Genomic DNA, 25685 nt, shown 5'->3' on the forward strand with positions numbered 1-25685 from the left:
ATAACAACAACAAAACAGGAAAGAATCTTGTTGATATTTCATTTAAAGTAGATTCCTCGTGGCGCACATAGCAGACTTCGCAATTTTATTATAAAAACTCACTCAAGAGACTGCTGACGACAGAACTTTTTCGTTTTGTCGAAGAACTAATTTAAAAACAACCTCAGAATAGCTTTGCTAATAAATCGGACGATTCAATGAAAATACATTTAGTATAATACCCGCTTTTATAATACAAAGAAAACTCTTGCACTCCATAACAAGCAAACAATGCTCCAACTCAATTTATTTCGAAATAATACATGCAAATATAATTAATAAATACATAATGTTCTTCTAACATACATACATATATTCCACCACTCATTGATCAATTTTTGCGCTCATTGGTTTCATTCAGATTTTTAATGCATACACTATTTTTATTTTCCAATTTCGAAACTTGCAAGCCTCTCCCATATTTTCTATTATATTTTTAACATTAGTTTATAAATATATCTTAACGAGAGTAGTTTATAGTAGAGATTGTATGCAAAATTTGGTTGTTAAAGCAAACATTTATCTTTATATCGTTGTTGGTTCCGTATTTCAAACGTCAACATCAAGTTAAACTGCCTGGGTTTGTGTATGAAAGTTATTTTCAATACATCCGATCGTAGGTAGGACTTTCAGATCTGGGTCGTTCTGCATACAACACGTCTTATCTTGTTAAATGTGAACGATCAATTTTTTTCATTCACATCCCGAATCAATATTCAGCAAACGTTCGCACCATATTGTATTATGACCCACTTACTTGGGGATCGTCTTGAGGCGCGTTGGCTTACTTTCTGATAACGTATTTCACTATTCAATAAGTTTGGCTATATTTAAAATGGAATATTTGTATGTACGTTTAATAAGAATAATGTTTGCCGATGCGAGATAGGTATAAATAAATAAATAAAATGGAGAGAATCCGACTCGAGTAATGCTTAGGCGTATTTACCAGTTCTTCAGTTGAAGCATCGTAAAAGGACCCAATGCCTGAGATGACCTGTGATTCCTTGGTCCATTTAGATTACAAAGGACCACATTTAATCTCCATTCAACGCACTCGGACAATATAGGACTTGTGTGTTGACCCAGCTCGCACGAATGAGACCGTACGTTCTCTAAATCCTCATATAAACAATGAAAGAGAAAATATTCAGCACAAGAACGGAAAACGTATAAATATTATATATGGGAAAAAAAGACGATTTTTTTTTATTATAATATTCAGAAAACAAAATTCTTTGATGTAAAAAAAATAATAAATTGAATTGTTTATGAAGCACTCGAAAGCACTTCGCGTCGTTCGTCAATTAATCTTGACGTGTTTTCATGGGGACAATTTTGAGCTTATAAATCGGATGGAGTGCTCCTTGAATATTATAAGCGACCAGGTCTGACCGTTCAAATTAAGATTTCGACGGTACATTTTCGCAAAAATAATTTGCTATGAAAGCCTCCTCGAGAGGCTGGCTGTTGTTGTTCGAGCTCCCCATAGACTTTCGATCAATAATAGCTGTATATTCGCGAGATCCTATCGTACCTAACTTTGGATATGTGACTTTATTACACGCCCAATTTGCCGATTTTCCTTTCACCCTATTTCGCCCTCATACACCCTATTGGTCTGATGATGCTTCATTTGGCTGGCTCATTCAAGAAATACTCGCAGAATTGGACCGGCGTCTTGAAAGCGGTGTTTTCACGATGGCATATCAAATAGCCTCCTTTTATCATTAAAATTATATAAATATTTATATATTCTTTTACTAACGTGTATATGTATGTAGAAATCCTATAGAAATAAAATCCTATGGATTGATTTCAGTTCAAGTTAATCTAATAAATTTTCATTCCGAGTCATTCTGACTAGTGAGCACGTAGAAATATTGCTTTAATTTAAATACAGATTAATACCATGACATAGTATAATAATACCATGACATAGTACCTATACCTAAGCTGGAAGTTTTAAATTTTAAAAAATCTGTAGATTTGCATACAAACAAACCTTTCACGTTGTATAGCAGACTGGTCATATGTATATTATTTCCCAGCGATGCTTGGGTGAGTGAAAGATAAAAAAATAGAAAACGAAATATGAAAATTTAGTCATATGTACATAGTATCATCATCATCATCTACAGCCATTCTCTATCCACTGTTAGATAAAGGCCTCTCCAATACGCTTCCACTCGTTTGTTTCTTACCCCATACATTTTCTTAATTTCGTCTACCCGTCTTCCTTTTACCCTTTTGCATTCTCTCGGGTACCATTCTAGCACTTCTTTTGACCAGCTTTCGTCCATTCTTATAGCCACGCATCCACCCCATTGCCATTTCAATATGTTCAATCTATCCACTATATCCACTACCCTTGTCATACTTCTCATCCACGTATTGTGTTTCATGTCTTTCCTCATTATGCCAAGCATACTTCTTTGAGTACATTGGACATTGAGTATATTGTAGTAACTTGGCGTTCAATTTCCAAATTTCACATCCATATGTCATCATTGGCAAAACACATTGATCAAATATCTTTTTATTAAGGCAAAGTGGCATTTTTGATTTAAAAAGTTACATTATATGTCTAATATATAGCAAAAATATCAAATTTCATGATTCCCATTTAAAACTGTAAATTTTCATAACTGAAAAACAAACGTTCATATATAAATTTATGAAAATTAGATCAATCAAATTACCTGGCGTTGTTCAGGCGAGTGAAAGTTGAAAAATATAGTCAGAAATTGAACTTCTCAGAGGGTCTAAGCCAGAACACCATTATATAGTATTTTATATTAGGTTTATATAAGTTGATAGATCAAAATTGCTAAAAGTAATTGGAGAGTGGATAAAAATTAATCTTTTATAACATAATAAAAAGATACTGAACGCAAAAAATGTTAAAATAACGTAAAAATTTTAACATTTTAAGAACTTGGACTCTTTTCCAAAACCGTTTGTTGTCAAAAGTTAGCTTTAATGAAATGATCTTAAATTGAAAATTTGCATATTGGACCAAGCGAACAAACAAATATTCACCTTTATGTGCATACATAGTACATAGATGAAGAAAGTCAGATCTGATATTTTATTAAAAAAATAAAAAATTTACATGCCATTTATTGATGTAGCGTCGTAAACATCGAAACGTAAAAAAATTCATTTCGATAAACATATCAGCCGAGTTTACGACGTAATGGCATGCCATTATATTATTTAATGTGCGTTAAAACGTGTAGCGTTTTTTTGCGCATATACTTTTTGCGTTCTCAAGTGTGCTTCCTTGAAAAAACCTTTTTCCTTTCATTAATAATTTTGCATGTTTGCCCAAAGCTCGGCACGTCAGCCGAACGGAATTCTTCCGGGACAAAACGTACGAGTTAAAAGTGTAACATTATATATTTTTAAAGGCTACATTTCTTTTGTGTAAATTAGGAAAAAACTCATATAGGTTTTATTTTTTTCATTCGACAAACAGACGAACAAAACGCAACTTGGCCGACCGTGCAAAAGTCGCCTTTGAAAACAACGCTTTTTGCTCCTTTTTGCGGACACATTTTCTGCTCTTATCAAAAGGACTTCCTTTTCACTTAAATATATAATAAAGTAATTTTTTATGCATCTCTTTCAAAATTGAAATGTGCCTACGCAAAAGAGACACTTTTGAATATTATATTTCTACACGATATTCTGTACTTTGTATGTACATATGTGTGGGTCGATGGCCTTTTTAAATCATTCATATTTTTCACGTGACAGATTCGCATGCTGAATGTGAGGTCGCGGCAAAAAAATATAGTTTGTTTGTGGATTTCGTGCTTTTTTTGCGGAGACCCTAAAAAAATAGAACCTCCTTGACATATGAAATGAAGGAAAAAATAAATACAAACATTTATCTTTTGCAGAAACCCGAACGACCACTTCAGACAGGAGACGATCTTAGCGGCGTCGAGGGAGAGAAACCGCTTCAGGAGTATTACATGGGACGAATACGATTCAGTACACCAAAAATATTTGGAAATAGGTAAATAAAAATATTTAATAAACATTTAATAAACTTTCGATTAACTAGTCAAATTGTGGGAATGAGAGGGATGGATAATCCAACCAATTATGTTTTTTTTTTTTTCATTTTGTCAACATCTTAAATTCAATTATTTGAAAATTCATTTAAAATTACGGAATAAAATGCTATGATGTTTAAATATGAATAGAAAATTTATGACTTGTCTACGAGTTGTATAAAAACAAATAAAATATGCTTACAGATAATTTATGTCCATCTCTCTCACCATCACTGCAACCTACAAAGTTAAATATACATATTTAAATTGACATAAAAGCTTTAATAAAAAAAATAACACGGTAATATAAAACATGGAGAATATTTACCATCTGTATGTAGTGTCCATGGCAACAGATTAAGCACATTTCATCTTCATTAATCATCTTATTAAAACAAACACTTTTATTTATTTTTGATACAATTTACAATTATATGAATTATTTTTAAAATTTAAATTCACTTTACATATAAACAAATGAACTCGATTTTTTTTTAAATGCTTTTTTATTATTACTAAATTATGTTCACAATAAATCTTATGTATATTTGTTTTAATAGCTACTGATCTACTGATCATTTTCTATTTTACATTTTTAATTTAGTTCTGTTGGTAATCATATTATTACATTATTCCAATGTTAATGTACAGCATAATAGGAAAAAGAGCTCAAAAACCTATTAACAATTTTTATAAATGCTCATAATACATATAATACGTAATATTAATTAAAGACTCTCTAAAGTCGACGATCTAAAGCGGATTATGTTTAGATAATCTACACACACGAATGAAAATTTGAACAAAACTAAACACATAATAAAAATTATTATAAAAAACATGTACTAAAACCACTTTGTATCATAAATACGTGGTTAGTATCCGGTTTGAATGATTATAAAATATGATCAAAATATGCGGAAGCTGCGGATGAAATACGAATTCACAGACAATAATTTTTAATAAAGCAATAAGTGAACACTAGAATTCCAATTAAATTTCGGCTTCATTCGCAAATTATGTTATTGTATTAATTGATATATTTGATAATTAATTGAAACGTCAAATAAACGCGTACAGTTTTTACCTTTTGAGAGGTTCGAAATTGAATACAAATTAGCAAGTGAATTAAATTCATTTAATTCAAATGCACGAACAAACATATAATTCAATTTTTTAACAGGTACTTTCATTAGAATGTAATTATAGTTCTTCCACTTCAAGTAATTTATTTCATAGACATACATACGCTTAAAGTTACCAGTCTAAAGTAGGCAGTACGATGACATTGCTTCGTTGTTTAATTTTATTTATTTTTCAATTTATATTTTACCATGATGCCATTACGTGTTTTACCCCTGAGCGACACCTGTGGTATCGAATTTTTACATATATGTATAAATTTATAAATAATAAATTTCAAATCATATTCAAGTAGTGGGTTTTCCCAATTTGATTTGGATCCTTTTGAACAATGAAATCAAATAAATTGGCAAACTGGTAGGAAACGATCCACGTAGAGTCACAAATATCCAGTCCAAGTTTGACCAGCAGGAATACTCCGATTAAATTCTCTTCAAAGGAACCTCTCGATGTTTAGCATTACGATGTTTAGCACAATTACCGAGCTATACTGCTGGCTATATGCAATTGTTTAGTTCGCATTTGTATTATAAGCCGATGCTTGTATTAAACATGTTTTATTATAGAGCAAAAAAAAACTACACAATTGAGAGAATTGCGCGTTAGATGAGATATAATAAAAAAAGCGTTTGGGTGGAGCGCAAGTTTGACATTGACATGTTTGACATTTCAAGTTTTTCCTTTTATCTTTTCGCGTGTATTTATTTATTTGATTAATTTTCATGCTCCATTAGTATACAACGGGGGCGTATTCTTGAATATGGTAATACTTTTTCATAGTCTCGTATATTCGGGGGAAAGTCTCTCGCGAGTTTTCCGAGCCTCATATTTCACTCGCGTCCTGTGTACTATTCGGCGACGTGGAATATAAAAAATCGGCCAAAAATGTCTCTCGATTTATCTAGCCATGTTATTTCGACTCCAAATTGCTTTGTATTTTTCAGGATTCTCGAAACGATCTTCGTATCATTTCGGCGAAAGGCATCTCAAAACAAGGAGAGCAAATTAAAATATACACAACTCGTTTTCCGTTCATTTATTTGCAGACACGGTGGAAAAAAAAAATGGCGCGTATACACATTTGCAAATTTAAATTCATCTCCGCTTGATTGCTTTACGTCCTTTGTTCTCGGGAGGAAATCCATTTCCTCAATTTGACTGAATTCTGCTCGAAAGCGTCCAATTCCGCAGCAGTCATCTCTAGACGCTCTCAAGACGTGCAAAATATCGTTTACATTCGAAATTCAGTTGGAAAGTTTGACGTTTTGACCGTGGAAGTTAGCATCGGTGGTAAAAGTTACGGAATTGCTTTGTAATTGAAACAAAGTGAGAGTTAATCTCTTATTAACACCGCTTAAATTCGAACGCATTAGGAGGTAGCGGGGTATCATTTTAAGGTAATTAGACCCGTCCGCTTTATTTCATTTCATTTTTTGTAAAAGTTTCGTTCAAAATCGTATAGCAAAGGATGATCCAACAGTAAGCAAGGAGGACTTTCTTTTAAAAAAAGAAAAAAAAAACATACTTTTGAGCGTATATCAAAAATCTACTGATTTACTCAAAAGAGTTTATCTTAATATGCGGTCAATGGTCAATGAACGATTTTCTTTAAATATCTATTAAATGAACAAATAAAAATTTTATTTTATTTATATTATACCAGGAAGGCCTGACATAAAAAACCCAATGCGCCTTCCTGTTCAATTACATACACATGTAAATCGAAACAATACCTGACATCTATGGTCAGATATTACAAACATCATATAAATACGTTCAATAATATTTTTCATGTAACAATACGAATTTTTACATTCAATATACAACCACAGAGACATCTATGGTGAGAAATCAGGCGAAATCTGAGATATATCAATCACTCAAAGTTTGCAACGGAAAATTGGGAAGGAAAAGCCAATTTTACAGGAACCTTTTCAATGAAAATCGGAAAATTTGGCAAATTCTGATAAGAAACCGTCGACCTCAACAAACCAAGGTCTGGCCAACAACGACTCTAGTGGGAATCGAACCCGTGACATCAAGCACGAAAGAATTCAACACTTAACACTAGACCACGCTGCTGGTAACATATATGTCATCATCATCATCATCTATAGCCATTCACCATCCACTGCTGAATGAAAACCTTTCCAACACGCTTCCATTCGTCCCTGTTTTGCGCAACTCTCATCCATCTCACTCTACACATTTTCCAAATTTCATATACCCATCTTCTCTACGGTCTTCCTTTTACTCTTTTGCATTCTATCGGGTATCATTCTAGTACTTCTTTTGCCCACCTTTCGTCCATTCTTCTAGCCATGTGGCCCGCCCATTGCGATTTCAATCTATTTACTCTATCCTCTATGTCCACTCCCCTTCTCATACTTCTCACCCACGTGTTCCGCTTCCTGTCTTTCCTTGTTATGCCATTACATATGCAGTATAAGCTGGTAGTTTTAAATTTTAAAAATCTGTAGATTTGCATACAAACAAACCTTTGTCGTTATATAGCAGACTGGTCATATGTATATTATTTCACAGCGATGCTTGGGTGAGTAAAATATAAAAATTGAAAACAAAATATGAAAATTTAGCTAGAGTATCATCATCATCTACAACCATTCACCATCCACTGTTAGATGAAGGCCTCTCCAGTACGCTTTCACTCGTCTCTGTTTCTTACCCCATACATTTTCCTAATTTCGACTACCTATCTTCATTGCGGTCTTCTTTTTACCCTTTTGCATTCTCTCGGGTACCATTCTAGCACTTCTTTTGACCAGCTTTCGTCCATTCTTCTTGCCACGTGGCCCGCTCATTGCCATTTAAATCTTTTGACTCTATCCATTATAAACACTACCCTTGTCATACTTCTCACCCACGTGTTCCGCTTCCTGTCTTTCCTTGTTCCATACTTATTCGAGTGCATTGGAATTTGTTTTGCATCTTGGCGGTCAATGTCCAAGTTTCACATCCATAAGTCATCATTGGCAAAACGCATTGATCGAAGATCTTTTTCTTCAGGTAGAGTGGAATTTTTAATTAAAAACAATATCCATTCGTCCAAATCCACTCCATCCTAATTTCATACGTCTCTTTACATCTTATTCTTTACTACGGGATATGTCTATTATATAAGTATCCGTCTTAAATTATGACATATATGGCAGGTGCTGTCTTTCAGGTGGTGGCGTGGCTGTATATAATTACTTAATTCTTAAAAGAAAGAAAAGAAAAATCATACGTATTTGGAATACGATTAAAAACCATGCGGTAATTGGACTTAGGGTGCAATAAAGCGGTTTCCAAAGTCTACTTATAAAAAATGTGTGTTTTATTCAAGAAAAAGTTCCAGCTAAGTATTGGATCATCCTTTACGATGTATGTTTTTCTGGATGGGCGTCTTGCTGTCGTCAATCTTGCATAATTTGTTGGGAAATGATATGTATGTATTTCGTCGCCGGCCCTCCCTTGCGTTTATCCGGCCTCACAAATTTGTATACGCGCAGTTTATACATTTTGATATGCGCACTGGGATTTGAGTATTCTCGTGTATCTGACAGATAAAATTTTATTTATACGTCGAGGGGGAGTGGGTGGGAAAAAATGTGCGCGGATCATAGAGGGCTGCCAACATAAACACGGGTAATTTGCATACCAAGTAGGAAATTATTTGTATTCCGGGAAGCATCGTTACGCTTAATTACATTTCGGCTAACAACCCGAAACACTGTAATTCAATTTGACACAGGTATGAAATGTGTCATTGGGTAATTTGCTGCCAGTCGGCCCGTCGGGTATGGGATTTCCATTTTTTCAATGATTACGAAACATTTACAATTCAATTCGAGCTTGTTTATCTACATATTACACGACTGAACAATTAATCTGCACGAAAAACGAAACAAAGCTCTAGATTATTACAAAAACTTGTACAGCCTGCCTTTAGGGAAATTTGTTAACAAAATAACCTATGGAACTCTACATAACAATTTAACTAGGAAGTTTTTGTAAAATTTATCTAACTTATTAAGGTACAAAAGGGCTTCTTATTTTATTAGCTTCACTTCATCAATTGGACAAAATTCCTAAATTCGTTTAATTGATTTGAAACTTTGGCATTTTGCGAGGTTTGGCCGCTGATACAGATTTCAAGTCGATCGTGTAATATAATCGTAATTAACACGTTTAAGAATCCAATCCTTTACAACTATCCTGTAGTCTTATATGTTGTCCGGCCCCTTCTCGTTTTGTCAGATTTTAATTTTTACAATGAAGTTTCTTGTGTATCTTTTACTGAATAAAACCTTTAAAAATTTGTACGACTTGTTTCCGATGTGCACTTTGTCTTATGTAAGTTTTCGTGCACGCTTTGTATCCTAGTTTCAACTTGCCATACATTTTTAGGGTCATAATAAATCAATTGAACTACATAAATAATACAATGTTCACGTATAAGAGATATATTTCTCTGACTAATAAATATCAGAAACCGGATAGGTTTGTGAAGTAACTTTCAATTAATATACACAGTTTTTGAAATATTTTGTTTCCAAATTAAATTTCCAAAAATAAGTTATCTGGTCTTGGAGTTTCATTTGAAATTTTATTATTTAGAATTTGATGATTTATTTAAAAAATACAAATTCGATGTATCCAAGGGGTTTGATAAGGCATACAGCAGTACAGAAATGATATACAAATATCAAATAAGATAATAAGAAATACAAACCATAAATAAAGAAAATATTTGCAACTCAAAAAATACTAAAATAAAATAAACAAAAGAAAATACAAAAGTTACAAAAGGAAGAACTACACACCATTTATTTAAAAAAAAATGAAGTTACTAGAAGTTACTAATTTATTGGAAGTTATTATTTATTGAAGTTACTATTTCAAATTTTAACCAGTCTATTTGAAAATAAGGATTCTCTAATTATTTAGAAGAAAATATATTATACTCTATATAGTCTGAAAGAATGACCTCTCAGTTGTGTGTTATTGTTAAACAAAAGGAAGTTTATCATAGTAGAGTTACAATGGTTATTTATAATTTAATAGACAATTAGATTGACTCTTTTTTTCGTCTCCAAAGTGTAAAGATTCATTCTTTTCATTCTCATATAATATAAAAGTGTTTAAGTTTGGAAAGTAATTTTTCGTTGAACGCTTTCTAAATATACAGTCTTTTTTAAAATAATGGTTCCAAATGGAAGAAGCAACTTCAAGTGCAAGTATGATGACAGAACTTTCTTTTTATTCACACTTATAAAGAAGGTTAATTTTTGAATTACAATCAAATAGTATTTCGGTATTTAAATTTGTTTAATTCAATTTTCTATCATTCCAATCTCATAAATTGTTTCGATTTGTTATATGAAAGGGAGATAAAGCTATGGTTGAAACTTTAAATGCTAACCGAAATTTAAAACATTTGCAATGAAAAATATATCGTTACGAACGTTTTAATTAAATACTCAACTGAGGCAAAAGTGTTTATAAGGAGAAAGATTAATATTTCTCATTAACTTTGGCCCCTTTTTGTTACGATGAATTCATATTTTATTCATATTTAATTAAAAAAATAATAATAAAATCGCTTTTACGTTCAATCTTGTCGAGATTATTAAACAATTTTCAATATTTAAGCATTTTGATATAAATACATATATTTGATAAAATATAAGTCTTATGAATAGCAATCAAATAAATATACAATGTGTTATAGCAAATTAAGTTTAAGTAAGATGTAATTTATGCTTAATTTCCATAATTTAAATAAATTCAAAGATTCTATATCCATAAATTATATGTGAATGTAATTATGTTGTATCTTTGTTTGTAGCAATTTTTTATTTGTAAAAACACAATATTCAATTTTATAATGATATAAACATGTATACATATTTTTACTGTTTACATATTTATATGTTTATACACTCGCTCATGTGATTAGCGTTGCTTGAACAGCGAAAAAATATAAAATTTAATCGAAAAATGTATGTAGTAGTCAATGACGAGTTTTAGTATGTCATATTTGGCGGATTTAAATATTGAAAATAGTAAATTTTGCATTGTAAACAAATAAAAATTTAAGTTTAATTTTCCGTAATTATTTTAGGTGACTAAAATATGCCGTAAGTTTTTTTCGTCAGTCTGAAATAATTTCTTAATATATAGGTATATTTTTTCATTTTGTAAATAAATAATCTTAACTTATTTAGCTTATCTAACCGTGTACTGTTTGAGCAAATAAGTAAAAAAAATTACAGTTTCTGTCAATTGATTAGTCGAATTGAATCGTAGCATTCACTTATCGGTCAAGAAAATTTCACGGAAAACCTTGATTTTTCCACACTATATGTCATATATACAAAATTTCCAATCGTAAATTGATACAACTAGATATAAATAGCGAAAAAATGTCAATTTCAGATATGCAATCACAAGCATAAAATAAACAGAACGTCAAAGAGATCGTGTCGAAATTTCCCAACAGCGTTTCGAATCGGAAAAAAATGATTTTCCCATTAATTTGAGCTCGCATGCAAATCCCAGTCCGGTTAAACCGGGCATCGGCTTATCCGGCACTCTCGACTCGTTATCCGACGCGTACATAATTTAATTAAATACGGAAACGTACGCGCGTGTACAAGCCGCAAAAGCGAGAGCGTGCGTGATCCGCGCCATTATGTCGTTGTAAATTTAGGCAGGGGTTGATGTGCCACACCGATAATGTCCGACATCAACCCGCGGATTTGTCGTCTGTTAAAGGGGTGGTGAAACTATTTTCACTGGAAAAACTATTAAATTTTCAACGAAAAGTTTTTACATCGCAAAGCTCCAAAGCCGCGCGCACGGACGCTGAAATGCATTTTCCACGTTGAAAATTTCAATATTGATTTTATCTACGTACATATTCACGTAGATGGTTAATTTTTATTGAAATATATTCCGAAATTGGATATTGAATTTTTTTATGATAAAAAGTATCATAGGTGTATTTTCAAACGTGGCATTGATTGACATATTAAAATTTTGAATGTGTTCATTTGAAATTGCTAGAAAAAGATAACAGCAATATATATATTAGCCAGCAGTATGGCTTAATGGTAGCATGTATGTTTAGCACGGATTGATCAGTGGGTTCGATCCGTTATACTATTGGTTAAATTTGGGGGTATTTGTGACTCCAAATCGATCGTTTCTTATCAGAGTTTTACAATTTTATCTGATCATTATTGAAACGATTCCTGAAAATTGGCAAAAAATCATCTTTCCTTTTGTCACAAATCTTCTGTATTTATTGTATGTACAATTTGTAAAAATTATGCACAAATCTAAATCCACAGATGTCTCAATGGATTAATTCTGTAATTAATTAATTAATTAATTGATATTTCGTGTTCTTCGGCTTCTGAAAATACACTGATTTATGTAATAATAAAATGCTGAATTGCTTGTAATTAATTGTCCAGGAAGGCGCATTGAGGTCTTCCTGTGAAGCCTTCCTGGTATATTTCTATGTAAAAATAAAATAAAATAAAAAGAAACAGAGCAAAAAAACGTAAAATTCTATTAGTATATATATTCTGTAAGGAAACCAAGTCAGGCTTCTTTGCACTTTTTCAATCATTAAAGAGTATTGTGAATTTTATAAGCTTTCAAATTTTGCTTCTGAAATTAATTGCCCAGGAGGGCGCATTGTGGTCTTCCTGTCAAGCCTTCCCGGTATGTACATATCTATGTAAAACAAAATAAATAAAATATGTAATATGTATATCTGCATCTGACGAAGGCTTCGTATAAATACAAGGGATTGTATTTTCCTATAGCAGAGCTATGGAGTCGGTCCAAAATTTACCGATTCCGATTCTGACTCAAAATTTCAAATCCAACTTGAACCGTTTTAGTAAGATCGACTTTTTTGCCAACCGGTCAAATTGTTAGTAGTATAAATAATAGCGTTTTTCTAAATAAAATAAATCAAAGTAATTTAAAAAATCACTACAAAATGGCTTGTTTACCAATTTATTGAATTATTGGTAATTAAACAGGTACATATACATATGTATGTATATAAAAATTAAGTACATGAATAGTATATGTGTATGAATTTCATATACAAATAAATCTAGGAGAAAAATCAGAATAAAAAAGTATGAGACGGAGAAAACAGTCGGTTTTATTCACAACACATCAAAATACGTGCAAATCAACAATTTTATTTCGAATGTATGATTTTTATAAATAAATTACTAAATTTTCATTTATTAGTTGATTAACTCAACGGAGACTCTATAGTCGATAGTAAGGACGTAAAATAATTTCTTTATTTTTTAAAATTATTGCTTATTAAACTATATAACATTATTACAATATAATTCAATGCAAGGCCTTTAATAATATTACTGTAAGTTTTCCTGTCCATAACATGACGTTGACAATTAATGTTACCGTCTTAAAATTATAAATATCCATTAATATAAAATATATAGGTATTCCATAAATAAATAAATATTATCAACAACTTACGTATTTTAAATTAAAATTTTATTTATGGAAATATTTGAAAATACGAACTCAACGCTTTCAAAATATAATATTTAAATTCTACCAACCGCTATACGCACGAACAATGCTGTATTTCTTGACCAAAATGCAATGCGAAACTGAAACGAACTCATGCTATTTATTACATACCTCCTTAACGTTTCACATGGCTTTCGTGTCAGTGATCATTTTTATCTCTTATCCGATCGATTACATACTTTGCCATATTGCTCATTTTGGTCATCAATACACGTTAATGTATCGTCTGCCATTACGTTGGAGATAAAATATCGTATACAACGCGTTTTAAACACGCGGAAAGTAAATCTCCCTGACGTTTAATAAGCGTTCGTCCCGTATCTTCCAACCTGCTCGCCTTGATATGGCGATATAAGATTTTAATTGTTTAAACGCCTATAATTCACTCTATATTTTATGAAATTTGCTCTATTGGTTCTCGTGATCTCCAATATATAAATATTTATAGTTTTAACTCTCATATTTATATATAAATTTCAAATTTGGCGTGTAGCTTCTTATAGGGTAATACACGATATATATTGATTTATGGCCAAATGTGTCAAATCTGACATTTCACGGCTTAAAGTATATCTCTTCACGGAGTTTTATCTGCGAGATAAGTATTCAATAAGAAGTTATGTTGTATCTAATTGTTAATATGATTTACAATAAGCTTACATACATTTAGTTTTTTACAATAAGTTTACATACATATGTACATCACATACAATTATTTTTAGTTATCAGCTGATTTATTATAGATTGGTTCACTATAAATAGTTTGCGCGCATTTTACACTTCAATTTTGTTTATGTACTTAATACTTAAATTTCCACGAGTTTTATCGGGACATATATACTATTTAAATCGAGGTATCGGTATTATTTTTAGGCCCAAGTGCTGCCAGAAATTTCATCAAATTAAAAAGACGATTATCGCATTTGGCGACAGCCGAATTAGGGATGTTCAAAAGAGATTGCGAGACCCGAAAATCCGCGTGTGCTTTGCGCCGACAACGTATTACGGCCGCCTTCATTAGGGTAAAATGATACGGTTGCAACCCCTATTTTTTTCGTCACCCCCGGAGCGAAATTAATTAATCCTCAAGCATGGCCTCGATCTGTTTATGGTGATACACATCCCCTCATAAGTCCGACGACGGTCACATGGAAAAAGAGACCCCATCTAGCCTTAATTACAACCCGAAAAAGGATCGAAGCCTGCACGTTAATTTTATTACGCGGCCGGCTAAGTGTCGGTCGGAGATAAATGTCACGTAGACTTGAAGGCCTAATCTGGCCCTGTCACAAGACGTGTTTCCTCCATTCCCCCCATGAAACTGTTTCCGTGACGAGGATATGGTATAAAAAAAAAATTCACGTATTGTATTAAATTGCATCCAAACTAGGACACAAGGCGCGCAAAGACACCCACGGCACGCATGGGCACACGAGGCACGCACGAAGACACCGTATAGAACGCGTCTTTTGTCTGGACTTCCAGATTTATCTTTTTTTATCAGGGAAGATTCATTTCCTCACTTTTTTCACATTTTTATTTGTACCAGTATCTTAAGGACACTTCTCTAATATTAAGACAACTCAAATTTTTTACAGAATAGACGAAATTCTATTGTTGAACGATGATTCTGGAGCCACCGGTTGTATAAATTGTGGCTCAAATTATAACTATTATTATCAAATTATTAAATACTATTATCGAATTATTACACTGAATTACACTGTTTGACAAATGACGACTTTTTTTTGGTTCAGAAACGAGATATGACTTTTCTTATACATAGATCTATGCCCAGTGAACACGAATCTGGTATTAAAAAATGTTATAATTCAGCACACTTCCAATTAACCCTTTTAAATAAAAACAAAAAATACTATTGCCAGAGCACAATCCCAATAAATACGTTTCAATATAAAATACTCAATATAAAATAGTATTAACAGTGGGAAAAAATCCCAAATGAAAATACGTACTTTTGACTTTTGATTTGAACTGGATGACTACTTAGAGAGATTTGAAAGCTGAAAAGTTCTTCAAATGGAAGATATAATACCCGAATATAGATTTCATTATTCATTTTGAACAGGAAATTGACAGATTTTGAGACATCGACCGAACAACACCAAGATATAGAAAAATCGCGCGATTTTAAAAACTCATATCTCCGAATCTCGAGCCAAACAACATTTTTTATTACCAGATTCGTATTTTTTAAATCGCGCGATTTTTCTATATCTTAGTGTTGTTCGGTTGATGTCTCAATTTCTGTCAATTTTCTGTTCAAAACTAGTCAAAAAAACTTGCGTTTACTAACTTCACTTACGTTCACTAGTCAAAAAAAATTTGGGCTCTTATCCGATCGTTTTCATACATTGCCATTTTGCTCGATTTGGTCATCAATATAAGTAGAAATGACGTCCACCATTATGATGGTGATAAAAAATCGTAATAGACACGTTTGAAAACACTCCATCATATTTCTTCTTGACGTCTATCGTCCGAGTTGATCGTTCAGACTGTTCGTCCAGTTTTTTCGTTTTAGCCTCTTCTTATTGTTTGCTTTATATTACCACGTGGTGCTCACCGTACATGGAATATTATATTTGTTTTTTTTTGTCTCACTGTACTGCTACTTTTTATATTTTATATTATGTATGTGTGCAAATTTAAATATGTAAAATATTGAAAATTTTCCAGTTTCATGAATTTTACCCGATTTTCTTTTTTGTTTGAAATAAATAGCTTCATTGCGATGCGGTGCAAACGATCGAAAAGCGCCAGACAGACTGAACCACAGATTAACGACACGTGTACCTTATGCGTGCGCACTGCTCGCACTTTCACTAAGTGAAATCTACTCGAAGTCCCGACATACCTACCCTGTATACGATCTGTGCTTCTGATACTTCAGTTCCGAATTTTTCCTTATTTAATTATTAAAAACTCGCCAGAAAGATCCAACTCAATTTTAATAATTACCATTTTAATAATTGCATCTGTGTACATCGAAAGGTTAATCGTCGTCTGATGTGCAATTTTTCATTCGTGAATTCGAGAATTGCGTTTAAAGCAACCATCCAGTTAATCTGTGGTTCAATCTGTCTGGCGTTTTTCGATCGTTTGCACCAAACCCCTTCATTGATTTAGTTAGTCACTTTCACACGTTTCAAACGTTTCACTTCAATGTAAATCTGACTGATGAAAAATTTTCTTTTACAGGTATGAAACCACGAATGAAGAACCACTTCAGAGCCCACCAGCTCTCAGTATGGTTGCGTCTAGTACCAGAGCTACACAGAGCTGGAATGGAAGACGTTGTCGCCAGACACAACCTATTCAGAAACCATAACGACGCTGACTTGTATGATGGTGTCGTAAGACCAGACCCATTATCGAGAGCCATGCCATACGAAACGTCAACAGATGCTTTCAGGAGACAACAGACCATCGCCAACAACACTCTATTTGTCGACGTATCCCTAACGACAGCAGACACTGTGGTCACCACTTGTGTCACACTAGTCCCGGGAAATCTACCTGGAGTGTCGAACGGAAATGCGACCAACGACCCACTCGCCAGTCTAGAGGCAGCTGGCTACGCAGCCTACTCTACAGCCCTAAGTGTCACCATAGCCATAGGCTGCTCTCTGCTCATACTGAACGTGCTCATATTCGCCGGTGTTTACTATCAAAGAGACAAGACTAGATTAGACGTGAAAAACATGCAGCACTACAGCGGGAAAAGCGGCTTCGACCCGCTGTCGGGAAAACACGCGCACTACCACATGGACCATTCGCAGAACGCGAGCGTGATAGTAGACGTGGAAACGCAGACCCAAAAGTCAGGAAAAAGTAAGAAAAATTCGAATATATCGCAGTCGACAGAGCCGGTGTTTACGGACGTCAATTTCAAAGGTCCTCACTTATGCGGAAATTCGACTTTACAGATCAACAGTGGAGCTTTGATTAAGGCGCCCCCGTCGAGTCCCAGCGTCATGATGGGCAACAGTTTGACCCTACCCCACAAGAACAGGGCTACCCAAAAGAGCATGAACCCCAACCCAGGCATGCACCACAACATGTCCTCAGTGGCGACCCTACCCAAGAACAGTTCGATGCACTACCAGCAGCAGCAGCAGCACTTGCTCAACACGTCCAACATGATTGCAGAGATGCACCAACAGGGCATCTTGCTGCCACCGAACGGCTCTGCTACTATGCACCTCAGCATGCCTGCTACACCACCTATTCACATGAGACCTGACAGTCCTCCGATAACTCAAAGTTTGAGGGCCACTCATGGCACTTTCAAAAGCGGACATATGAGTAACTCGAACGGGGACAATCATCAGAGTAACTTGCCGCAGGCCGCCATGAGCGAAATGCGAGTGTGATAGTGATACGTTATTTTTTAAATCAATTTGATTAGATTAAGTGAAGGGCACACACCTGTCAATATTTGCATTCGATCAGTATTTAAAAAGTATGTAATTTTATTTGTTATATTACAGCACGCGTTCGACTTGTCGCGTCAAATCGTGTTCAATCGCGAAGATATCGAATTTAATACACACAGTCGGTGACGTTGACGACGTGCTACATATTCTTAGAGAAATCATTTTCAATTCGGAAAATGCGTTGAGACATTTCATCTAGATATTTTTATTGTTATCTGTTTATGTTGAAGAGTGTCTGAGACAGACTGTTATGTGAATGGGTCGATATGCTCAACGACAAATTTCACATTGAATATTGTATATTAATATATAGATAAATTTACATCGTATAATTTCCATTGAACGTTAAAATGTTAAATAAAATAAAGTAAAAAAAAATATTTTAAAGATTTACTGCCAAAGTATAATATACCATCTAATTGACTGAAACATTAATAATATGATCTAAATGTGGATAGTTTAAATATAACGATTTAATTACTTTCATTTTGTATAAACGAAACAATAATATACTATCTACATACATTATTACACTGAATATGGTTGGTATAGTGATTGTAACATATGTAAATAAATTTAAATGAAAATGCACAATTTATACGAAAACTATAAAAATGCAAAAGTATACACATATTACTCATTCTGACGGCCTCTTCCAATGTTTCATTCAGTTTGAAAAATTCTATTGTCATAAAAATATTGATGGATATATATACATATATAAATATTATATTACATAATATTATATTAAAAAAAAGTAAATAAAAATTGTGTTGCACCTATATAAATAGAAATCTCATTTATTAATCATAAAATTGTCGATGTACTGATATGAATTAAACTATTTTGTATTTACAATGTAAAATAATGACGGCAACGTGTTTTTATGATACTATTTTTTTGTATATAAAATATAGATTTACGATAAACATATGTATGTATGTGTTTATATATACATACGAGTGTGTATATTGACATCATTGTTTATGAAATTATATAAACATATTGATAATTTCAAATATTTAAATAAACAATCCAAACAGACTGGACCGTTTCATTTATTCATTATATTATATGTACATCAAAAATTTTTTTTGTTCGAATTTCTCTTGTTTTGTTTCGTTGAAATTTTTACACAAAGGACTTTATTTACGATTGTTTTTCATTTTGAATTTTTTCTCTCAATCTAGCATGACTCTCTCACAGGTGTGCTCAGGAAAATTAGATAAAGGAAAATTCTGTCATTGTTTTTCGAGCCAATTGTTAAATTCTCTACTTCGGAGGAAGCTTCCAGGAAAGCTTTCCTCGGTGGGATTTTACATTGCCGTTTTAATTTACCATTATTAATGGGGAACTGACATTTTTCAACACAATCCCCTTTTCCTTCCGCAAATAACAAAAAAAATATATATAAGACTGTGCAACGTCTAAGAACAATGCAATTTTAATCAGATTTGAAAGGTATCTTTTGTTTGCAAGACCATTTTCTGCTTTTTTATTTGATTTGGATTTTTATTTTCAGAAGTTGGATCAATTAGACTCTTATGCATTATTGTCAGAATAATAAATATATCAGCTATATAATTATAGTCAGGCAAAACAATCTCCGACTAGATATACATACATATATTCATACAAATCAGACATAGTATAGCAACAAGAAAATTGAAGAAATTTTTCAATTTTGGCCAGGATTTGGATTACCGACTTTTCAATAGGTAAACAATTGCTTACCATAAAAAACCCCACTTTGCCAGAGTTTACCAAGAAAATCAACTAAAGCTATCGATGAAAATGTAAAAAAAAATGCGTAGACGTGTATGCATCTCCTGCCTGAAAATACACACGTATAACGGACCAAATTTTCTTTATGTTGACTTTTCATCCTCGAGTTGAGGCTTATCCCCGTAAGGTTAAATATTTTCTTTTGTGGTGATATCTCTAACATTCGCCCGTACACGTGTCGAGCCCCACCCGTCGGATCGGATCGCCCAAAAGCCTTTCAAAACACCGACTCCTCCCCCTTATAACACGCACATAAATGCAGAAGGGTCGCACCCTTGGCTTGGTAAAAAATGCAAAATCATTAGCGCATTAAAAAGTCTCCTTTCAAGCCTTTTTTTGGGGTCTCGGCTCGCTTAAGCGGCGGTCATCTTAATTCGCGTCGGATATCAAAGCCTTCACAACGTGACGCTTTAAATCCCTTTTATACCGACAACACTTAAATGGGGCTCAAATTTTAACGTGAAACCTGAAAAAGTAAAGAAAAAAGTTCCAACGAAAAATAACTCTATAAGCTTTTATTAAATAATTTTATACTACATTTTTATGAAAATATACGTTTGAGTGGTCGTCGCTTTGTCGCAAAAAATATTTTTCTAAAATAAGTATGAGGTTTTTGCTGAAGTTATTATAGGCTCTGACTTTAAAATGTTTTTTCGACGAAAAATATCAATCGCATCCATGTTGGGTTGAGATTAATCCGTACACACACGACAATCCCGCGCAGATAATCCAGTGCACGACAGTGCCGCACCGACATAGCCGCGCAGGGCAAAATTAAATTCGTTTGTATTATATTTCGTATCCAAAAAAATTAAAACGGTCTCAAAATTAGATATTGGAGTCACACGGGCGCAACATTAACAAAAAAGGTTTTTGCAGGAACCTAAGCTTCAAACTTTTTAAACGTATATAAAATAACTGAATTCAAAAATAGAATTTTAAAGAAAAATTAGTAATTAAATATAATAAAAACAAACGGATTGCTCTTAATTTGAAAATGTTAAATGCAATACGATATTTTGACTACATGTCGTCCTCGACTTACGACGGTTCGCACTTACGACCGAAAAAAAATAATATATTTTTTATTTTTATAATTATATATATTATAATTAATTATTTTTCAAAAATTTATTGATAAATCTCAAGCGGATGTAAGTTATGAAAACAGGGAATTCTCTTTCGGAAGAAATGAAACATCGCAGTAGTTTTAAAAATTAAGTTATGACTCATTCTTTTGGGATTCGTCACCAGTCGCACGACGGTAACAAACTCATACGGTCGTTACTGTTTGTTACATAACTGTTTGTTTATTTTCTCAATTTCGTGTTGATTAGTGCTCAAATTTTTATTTATAAGAACATTTATAATGTGTGATAAAGAAACGTGATAATGACTGATAAAGAAACTCTTGTTAAAAAAAGGTGATAGACTTGGAAATGAAACTTGAAGTGTTAAAACAATATGATAGTGGTAAAAAAGTGATGGACTTGGCAAATAATTTGAAATTGTCACATTCAACGGTCTCCACTATTTGAAAAGATAAAGAAAAAATTCGTAAAGCAGTTAAAGGGTCCTTGTCTATCAAATTTAAAATAATAAATAAAAAAAGACTCGGACCCATTCAACAAATGAAAAAATTACCAGTGATTTGGATCTATGACAAGATTGAAAAGCGAATTCCATTGCGTCTCTCAAAGCTCATTATTTAAAAATTAAATTTGCGCAAGGCATTGAAGCAATAGAAGAAGGAAAAACTTTTCAAGAATTTTGGAAAAATTATAATATCCTTCATGATATAAGAAATATAGATAAGAGATGGACCCTTTAACGGCTTAAGAAGATATTTCAGCATGTATGTATGGAATATGGAAAAAACTCATCAATCGATTTAAACCCGTTTCTCTTTGCATATACGAAAAAGAAAAAAATGTCGAGGATATTACTAACCTAATCGTACAATTTAGTGAACGTCTATAATTTGACGTAGAAAACAAAGACATCAACCAACTTCTTAAAAATGATTCAGAAGATCTAACCAATGCAGAATTATTAGATCTTGAAACTCAAATGGTTGCAGAAGAGGATATTGATGAAAATGAATCAATCACATCTGCGGAACCGCTGAAAAAATTTGTATTGAAAGAACTGGCTGCTGCTTTTAATTAAATTAATCAAGGATACAAAAGTTTGAAATGATGGACCCAGACAGTGAAAGATTTTCAAATGTGAACCGCAGGATTAAAGAAAATCTCGCATGCTACCAAGAAATATATAGAGAAAAAAAAACAGGATACTGTTCAAACAAAATTAGACACATTTTTCAAAAAAACTCATACCACTGTATCTCAAACTGAAGACGAAGAAATGGATTGTACTTATGTGATAAGTGATGAGGATGTATAATTTATAATTAATAAGTACGGATGATGTAGATGTTTAATTTTTTTTAAATTTAAATATGAATTAATTTGAATTACTGCATTAATAAAAGTAAGTAAAATCACCGAAAAAAAATATAAATATATTCCTCGACTTACGACGGATTCGACTTACGACCGAGGTTCAGGAACGTATCTCCGTCGTAAGTCGAGGAATACCTGTATTTTAAATATACACACACAACCTAGGTCGAACTTTTTTTATTTAATTTTGCAGTACTATTTTGCGCGACATTTTTAGCGCGTCAGGTCATCCGTAAATCCAAATCAAAATCATAAACGCAATGTTTAATGTTTTTAAAAGAGAAAAAAAGCCTGAAAATTTTACATAGAATAAGATTTTTATGATTTATGCGGGTTTTATAAATATAAATATAGTTTTCAAATAAATATAATTTTTTCCTCGAGAGACTTAAACTACATATGTATGTAAATAATTAAATATTGAGAATCTGAGCTTTGTTTGTACAAAAAAGTATTTACAGAGGTTGAATTATTTTCAACATGCATTGTGTATATTTGGTCTAAAGTCTTATAACCGAATTTCATAGCCTTAAAACCAAGCCCTTTTATGCTAGCTTGGTCATGTCTTATAAGTCTTACTTTGGTATAAGGATTCCAAATATTGACATTTAACCTATTATTAAGGAAACTAAATCCACAAATTGAGCTATCTCAAGGTCGAGACCCATTACATTAAAAATTTTAGGTCAGAAATATGGGAAATGAAAAGTTTCGGAAAAAGTTTGCAAACTTTGATAGGAAACGATCGACTTAAAGTCATAAATACCGAAGTCTGACCAGCAGCATTACAGAAATACTCTTTTGAATCGAGGTCAGCCCAGGGCTTAAGCTCGGGAACCACTATGGTAAGAATTAACAAAACCACCGAGCTATACTGCTGTATAACTCGTAATATACGTATGTATGTATTTTTAAATAATACATTTATTCATATATCAGCTTAAATCTTGTTATAGTGTAGCAAATGCTAAAAGGAGCCGCCGTTATAATAAGTTTTCTAGGATTATCTCCAGGCTTAAGTGCTGTTGAGATGGAGACCCCAAAATGGACTTAGTGGTCGGTAACGGCACCCAGCCACTTCCCGCTAGAGTTCTCAGAGCTGATAGTGCGAGACCGTTGGACTGCATATCTGGTACGTGACTATAACAATAGGTAAACAAACGTATTGAGGAAGATGCACTGAGCGAGCTGCCCTTTATAAGCCGGTACTTACCAAGGCATTGTGGACTGAACATACCATACCAAGGCCATACCAAGGCATTCTGGACTGAACACTGGCTGCACGTGGATCTCCTTAATCACCCAATAAATGCTGTGAAGCGACATTGGCCTTTTATTTGGATCCATCACCCACCCCTACGCAACAAAAGTATAGGATTAAATTTTCAGCGAAAATATATTTCCCTAGGGATTTGGCTAAATTTAATTTAATTTTATTAAAATGTAAAATTTAATATGAAAATTATCAAACAGGAGATGAAATTTATTCGATAAAAAATTTTAGGGTTGAAATTTTATTATTATTTTCTTTACTAATTCTACGTTATTTGAATAAATAATCAGTTTTGAAAGTCTCTCACCATTTTTTTTTGTTTGAAATTAATCTTTAAAACATACGTACATATATACAATAAAATAGATGATATAAAAATTGATCCTTTTCATTGTTGAAATTCAATATTTATTTATCTTAAAAGCTACTCGGTGAAATTGAATTGATCTCGCCGAATATTGAATAAATTATCCCGCCATTACTGAAGGCCTGCTTGTACATGTTTTCTTTTCAATCTTGATTAACCAGATGCTGTTGATGATGGCGATCAATTATGGGAGGCCGTCCAATGATTAATTGCTGAATTTCCTCGAAACAGGTGAGTCGTCATCTCGATTCTAAACCGTTCGAATACGCGAACAGAGCAGAGAGGGGGAGAGGTGTGGGGGGGGGATCAAAACGTTATTATTAAAAATTTGCATAATTCATCAAAGCGCCCTTCGCAGCCGACTTGAGTCTCAAATTAATAACCGGCCGAGTCGTAATGGAAAGTAAATTCGGCAAAGGGCCGTACCAAAAACGAAATTACCCCGCAGTTTAACGTGTAATTAATTTTTTTATAACGCCAGCAGTCGCCGAAGGGTTAACGCATTTTCATCATTATTTTATTCCCGTGTTCGGAAAGAAAATGGCAAGAAAAAACGCTAGACGCAATTTTGCGACTTGTGCGAGCGCGCTCTTTCCTCCTTTGAAACATTTTCCGGAAACCTTACGCATGTTTGCTTAGGACTCATTTATTATATTTTCGAATAAGTTTCTCACCTGATTTATTCAGTTTCCAAACTTTTTTCCGAGTGTATAAAGAAATGAAAATTTTTACGCTCGAAGAAATCCATAAATTTTTACTTTATTTCTCGTCTAACGAAGTGCCTGGTTCCTCTGAATTTTTGTTTGCGACTGCTTTTATTACATTTTTTTTGGTAATGATCAAAATCTCAATTAAATCATTAAGAATTTCTCATTCATTTCATTCTAATCCAGAGACTGTATTGTGCAAAAAATTTTCATCCTTCAATACTTAAAAATTGAACCGAATCCAAAGAAAGCATTTATATTTAGCTCCTTATATTTTCTGTTTGGTGATTTTTTAAACTAAGTTAACGTAACATATTTGAAAATAATAATAAAAAGAGAAGACCATAAGTTACACTATTGATCGAATTAACAATTTTAAAACTTTCAGTTTTATATGATTAACGGAGCTCAAATTGTCTCCAAAATTCAGACATGCATTTTGAAAACCATTAACGTAATCAGTAATCGATACTGAATACATATAAGTCAAATGTTCTCATAAACACAGTATTTTGTCTATACTATAGACTCTATAGATACGTTGTATATATAAGCAAAATAGTTCATGAAAAATTTCTACTTGAAAAAATACATTATATATTACATATTATGAATAAAAGGTTTTTTTTTTAATAATCGCAGACAAAAGTTTGATGAATTATTAGCACTGTTATTTGATTGCAAGTTCTTTTTAATAATAACAAACTCTTTGGGTTATGAATTGTTAAATAAATATGTATGTAGAGTAATTTTACCCTACGAAGGAGTTGAACCAATCCAC

General features: G+C 32.8%; 1 protein-coding gene across 1 annotated transcript in view; it reads left to right on the forward strand.

Moving 5' to 3' along the window:
- LOC143917925 (neuroligin-4, X-linked-like) overlaps positions 1 to 18244 on the forward strand; it is a 283330-nt gene extending 265086 nt beyond the window's left edge. Inside the window, exons 9-10 of the mRNA XM_077439556.1 lie at positions 3948 to 4066; positions 17070 to 18244. Coding sequence (XP_077295682.1) covers positions 3948 to 4066; positions 17070 to 18244 — 1294 coding nt within the window. The remainder of the gene's footprint in view (positions 1 to 3947; positions 4067 to 17069) is intronic.
- Positions 18245 to 25685: the final 7441 nt, after the last annotated feature.

This window comes from Arctopsyche grandis, chromosome 1 (genome assembly GCF_051622035.1).
Source record: "Arctopsyche grandis isolate Sample6627 chromosome 1, ASM5162203v2, whole genome shotgun sequence".
In the NCBI taxonomy this organism is placed as follows: Eukaryota; Metazoa; Arthropoda; class Insecta; order Trichoptera; family Hydropsychidae; genus Arctopsyche; species Arctopsyche grandis.